This window comes from Meleagris gallopavo, unplaced genomic scaffold, assembly GCF_000146605.3.
Source record: "Meleagris gallopavo isolate NT-WF06-2002-E0010 breed Aviagen turkey brand Nicholas breeding stock unplaced genomic scaffold, Turkey_5.1 ChrUn_random_7180001865904, whole genome shotgun sequence".
NCBI lineage: Eukaryota > Metazoa > Chordata > Aves > Galliformes > Phasianidae > Meleagris > Meleagris gallopavo.
Window position 1 is genome coordinate 1 of NW_011131185.1, and position 1,005 is coordinate 1,005.

Consider the following 1,005-nt stretch of genomic DNA (forward strand, 5'->3'; position numbering starts at 1 on the left):
GTAGGAAAAGGGGGCTTATGGGGTGGAAAAATAGGGTTTGTAGGGTGGGAAATCGGTGGTTTATGGGTAGGAAAGTTTCCTGTAGGAAAAAAGACCGGGGATTTGGGGGGAAAAAAGTGGGATTTGGGGATCCTATGGGGTGATTTGGGATTAAAAGTGGGATTTTGAGGACTTAGAAATAGGATTTTTGGGGGATCCCCATAGGATCTCTTACAGACGCCCTAGGAAACCCCGCAGATCCCAGAGACCCCATTGGAAACCCTATGGGACCTATCGGGGACCCCGTAGAAAACCCCATAGCAGACCCCATAGGCTCCACAACCCCATAGGATCTGTGGGAAATCCTACAGACCCCATTATGGCATTCAAAACCCCAGAGGAAAACCCACGGAACCCATTGCAAACCCCATAGCACCGTAGTCAACCCCACAGACCCCACGGGAAAGCCACAGGAAACCCTACAGACCCCGGGGGAAACCCCGTTGCAGACCCCATAGGTTTGCCCCATAGGAAACCCCATTGATCCCCCCTTCGAATCCCCTTCATTCATCCCCTGGAGGACTCCGCGCCTAGAGCGGCCCTCTCTATGCTCCCCGCGCACCTCCCAACTTCCGCTCTGTATCCGCAGAGGGCGGGGTTACGACAGGAAGTGAGAGGCGTGGTTGTGGCAGGAAGTGGGCGTGGCTAAGAGCGGAAGTGGGCTTTGAAGCCGCCATGCGGGACCGGACGCGGGAACTCCTCCAGGTCTGCGGGGGGCGCGGGAGAAAAAAGCCGGGCGCTCTTAAAGGGGCCGCGCTAATTAAGGCGCTAATTAGCGCTCATTAACGAGGGGCTCCTCCGCCCGCAGGATTACATCCCCAGCGATGAGGAAGAAGAGACGGTGGCGTTGGTGGGGCTGAAAGCGTCCAGTGAGGATGAGACGCTGTTGCAGGTGGGGTTAATTAGCGGGTAATTAGCGGGTAATTGGGGGTTAATTAGCGTCTAATTAGCATGGCGGCGGTGGGG

General features: G+C 56.1%; 1 protein-coding gene across 2 annotated transcripts in view; it reads left to right on the forward strand.

The window, feature by feature from the left end:
- Positions 1-29: 29 nt before the first annotated feature.
- LOC104916030 (syntaxin-4-like) overlaps positions 30-1,005 on the forward strand; it is a 1,589-nt gene continuing 613 nt past the window's right edge. The window contains exons 1-3 of one of the 2 annotated variants that reach the window (XM_019611160.2): positions 30-497; positions 629-744; positions 848-931. In XM_019611160.2, coding sequence (XP_019466705.1) covers positions 715-744; positions 848-931 — 114 coding nt within the window. In that variant the 5' untranslated portion in view covers positions 30-497; positions 629-714. Of the gene's footprint in view, positions 745-847; positions 932-1,005 lie in introns of both variants that reach the window. The other variant, XM_031557589.1, reaches the window with a different exon arrangement.